Source organism: Salvelinus sp. IW2-2015, unplaced genomic scaffold, assembly GCF_002910315.2.
Source record: "Salvelinus sp. IW2-2015 unplaced genomic scaffold, ASM291031v2 Un_scaffold356, whole genome shotgun sequence".
NCBI classification, from domain to species: domain Eukaryota; kingdom Metazoa; phylum Chordata; class Actinopteri; order Salmoniformes; family Salmonidae; genus Salvelinus; species Salvelinus sp. IW2-2015.
The window spans coordinates 50,935-54,854 of NW_019942547.1; the positions used below are offsets into that span (position 1 = coordinate 50,935).

Here is a 3,920-nt window from a genome sequence, read left to right on the forward strand (position 1 = left end):
GACGGGGCTGGTTTTCTTTTTGTAATCCGTGATTGACTGTAGACCCTGCCACATACCTCTCGTGTCTGAGCCGTTGAATTGCGACTACTTTGTCTCTATACTGACGCTTAGCTTGTTTGATTGCCTTGCGGAGGGAATAGCTACACTGTTTGTATTCGGTCATGTTTCCGGTCACCTTGCCCTGGTTAAAAGCAGTGGTTCGCGCTTTCAGTTTCGCGCGAGTGCTGCCATCAATCCACAGTTTCTGGTTTGGGAATGTTTTAATAATTGCTGTGGGAACGACATCGCCGATGCACTTGCTAATAAACTCACTCACCGGATCAGCGTATTCGTCAATGTTGTTGTTTGACGCAATGCGGAACATATCCCAATCCACGTGATCGAAGCAATCTTGAAGAGTGGAATCAGATTGTTTGGACCAGCGTTGAACAGACCTGAGCAAGGGAGCTTGTTGTTTTAGTTTCTGTTTGTAGGCTGGAAGCAACAAAATGGAGTTGTGGTCAGCTTTTCCGAAAGGAGGGCGGGGGAGGGCCTTATATGCATCACGGAAGTTAGAATAACAATGATCTAGGGTTTTACTAGCCCTGGTAGCACAATCGATATGCTGATAGAATTTAGGGAGTCTTGTTTTCAGATTAGCCTTGTTAAAATCCCCAGCTACAATGAATGCAGCCTCAGGATATGTGGTTTCCAGTTTACATAGTCAAATAAAGTCAGTTCAGGGCCATCGATGTGTCTGCTTGGGGGGGAATATATGCGGCTGTGATTATAATCTAAGAGAATTCTCTCGGTAGATAATGCGGTCGACATTTGATTGTGAGGAATTCTAAATCAGGTGAACAGAAWGACTTGAGTTCCTGTATGTTGTTATGATCACACCAYGTCTCGTTAATCATAAGGAACAGTTGATGTTGAGATGTGTCTGTTACTTGAACTCTGTGAAGCATTTATTTGGGCTGCAATTTCTGAGGCTGGTAACTAATGAACTTATCCTCTGCAGCAGAGGTAACTCGGTCTTCCATTCCTGTGGCGGTCCTCGTGAGAGCCAGTTTCATCATAGCACTTGATGGTTTTTGCGACTGCCCTTAAAGAAACTTTCAAAGTTCTTGACATTTTCCATATTGACCGACCTTCATGTCTTAAAGTAATGATGGACTGTCATTTCTCTTTGCGTATATGAGCTAGTCTGGCCATAATATGGACTTTTACCAAATAGGGCTATCTTCTGTAAACCCCCCCTACCTTGTCACAACACAACTGATTGGCGCAAACGCATTAAGAAGGAAAAAAATTCCACAAAGTAACTTTTAAGAAGGCACACCTCTTCATTGAAATGCATTCCAGATGACTACCTCATGAAGCTGGTTGAGCAAATGCCAAGAGTGTGCAAAGCTGTCATCAAGGCAAAGGGTGGCTATTTTAAGAATCTCAAATATAAAATATATTTTTGATTTGTTTAACACTTTTTTGGTTACTACATGATTCCATATGTGTTAATTCATAGTTTTGATGTCTTCGCTATTATTCTACAATGTAGAAAAAAGTTAAAATAAAGAAAAACCCTTGAATGAGTAGGTGTTCTAAAACTTTTGACCGGTAGTGTGTGTGTGTGCTTCCTTACCAATTGACCATAGCCCAAGCCTGAAGCAGGGGTTTTTCGGACGCATACAGTCCACATACAGTCCACAAGTTCCCAAATTCAATGAGATCCAGGGATATGATGCAACAAAGGTTTATTCTTCTTATATAAAAAAATAAGATTCTCCAATCAACTTAAAGCATAGATTACTTGACATGAAAAATACAAAATATGGCCTATTTGTACGCATGTATGTATAGTCAAGGCTATACTGCTTCCGTGTCTAACAAGAACTCCCCTCCCCCCAAAGGCCCAACTAGTTAAATAAAGGTTAAAAAAAAATACAAATAACATAAATACTTCCTGCCTTTATCCTATCACTAACACACTTTCTACAGTACAATGAATGGGCAAGAGGGGGAGCCAAAAACACTCTTACACTAATAACAATGGAATATATCTCAAATCAGGTAAATATAAATCATAAAGGTACGTACCTAATATTTCATCATATACATTCATATTTCATATTTACACAGACGTACATGGAGCTCTGTATATTCTGTATTTTATACAAATATGTTTAAATCGTCTCTAACACTGGTTACAATAAAAATTCAACACCATCATTTTTCTTTTTTTGTTGCTTTCAATCAAAACAAATGCAATTCTCATTTAACAAATTCAACATTAGACTCCTAAACTGCCCTAGCGACACCAGGGAATCAAAATGCAGTTCTGCAGGTTATTTAAAAAATTGGGGGCATTAAAACCTAATTCGGTGGAGAGACCAGAGGAACCTTGAGTGAACTGGTTTGGTATCTCATGTTTTGATACTTTAACAACGAAGCTAGATAAATCAGAAGCTTGTGTAATCAGAAGCTTTGTGAACAAAAAAGGAATAGTGAAGGGATCTACGGTACTTTAATGAGGACCAGCCAACCTTTTGATACAGGATGCAGTCATGCATATTACATGTAAATGCCAAGATATTTAGTCTAGATGACTCATCTATTATTTAGCACAGACCATTTTGACAACATGTTATGTAGCCTATAACAAGTTGATGATTTTTCTATTTACTCTCATAGTAGCTTACTCCCGACCCAAAGCCTGTGACTTGTCTGTCTCTGACATTATTATTAGGTCCCGTGTGGCTCAGTTGGTAGAGCATGGCGCTTGCAACGCCAGGGTTGTGGGTTCATTCCCCACGGGGGGACCAGGATGAATATGTATGAACTTTCCAATTTGTAAGTCGCTCTGGATAAGAGCGTCTGCTAAATGACTTAAATGTAATGTAAATGTCTCGGGCTGGGCAAATAAGTGTTGGCAGCACATTTATTCGTTTGCTCATCTATCACTGGTCAGAAACATTTAGCATGCTATAATGTTGCCCAAATCTAGAGTGTTATTTAGCTCATGACTCGGGCGTAGGCAACTCCAAAAGCCAGTGGAGGTTGTGAAATACTAACGCGAGATTCACATGCTTTTGAAAATGGAGGACTATTCATTTCTAATCGGTATCGTGATGAAGATCGTCTCAATTTAACACCATACTCCTGCTCYCTACTAGACAGCTCATAGACGGCGTACGCCCAGGTGGTGCAACGGGTATGATTTGTTTTGTCCGGCGTTAAGCGCATTTTTCGTCTGACGTAGAGTTACGACCAACTGGTGCAACCGGCCCCTGTAATGTTTACACTCCTGTACTATTCACATCTGCATATCCCTACCACTCCCAGGGCACTAAAACACCTGCACTTTGCAACGGAAATACCTTCATGGCTGCGCAGATCCCTACATAGTACACCCTATAGGCCCTGGTCAAAAGAAGTGCACCATTTACAGAATATGGTGCCATTTGGGACCAATCCTATGTCTGCTCTACCACAACACCTTAAGGCTCACTGCTCTAAACATGATTTACCCCCCCCAATGCATAGGCCATCACCATTGAGGCAGAGCCCCGTTCGGACGGCAGCAGGAGGACAACGCGCTACGACATCGACATGACAAAATGTATTTACTGTGGCTTCTGCCAGGAGGCCTGTCCTGTTGATGCCATCGTGGAGGTGAGCAGGACCTTCTACACCTCTACTGTGGTCGGTGTCCCAAATGGCACCCTATTCCCTACTGAGTGCACTACATTTCACCAAAGGCAGTATGTAGGTTAAAGAGTGCCTTTTGGCACAAACCCTTCTCATAGCTTCCTCTAGATGTTTGGATGTTCAGATTCCTGTGACTGAGGTTGGCGTGAAGGACCTGTAAAACTATTTGGTTTGGTGTCTCCCCTCTCATTCCCCCCCCCCCCCCCCTCTCTCTTTCACCTTTCTCTCCCTCA

At 41.9% G+C, this 3,920-nt stretch overlaps 1 protein-coding gene across 1 annotated transcript in view; it reads left to right on the forward strand.

Moving 5' to 3' along the window:
- Window positions 1-3,920, forward strand: part of LOC112068273 (NADH dehydrogenase [ubiquinone] iron-sulfur protein 8, mitochondrial) — a 22,980-nt gene that overhangs the window by 13,075 nt on the left and 5,985 nt on the right. The window contains exon 6 of the mRNA XM_024135369.2: window positions 3,523-3,651. Coding sequence (XP_023991137.1) covers window positions 3,523-3,651 — 129 coding nt within the window. The remainder of the gene's footprint in view (window positions 1-3,522; window positions 3,652-3,920) is intronic.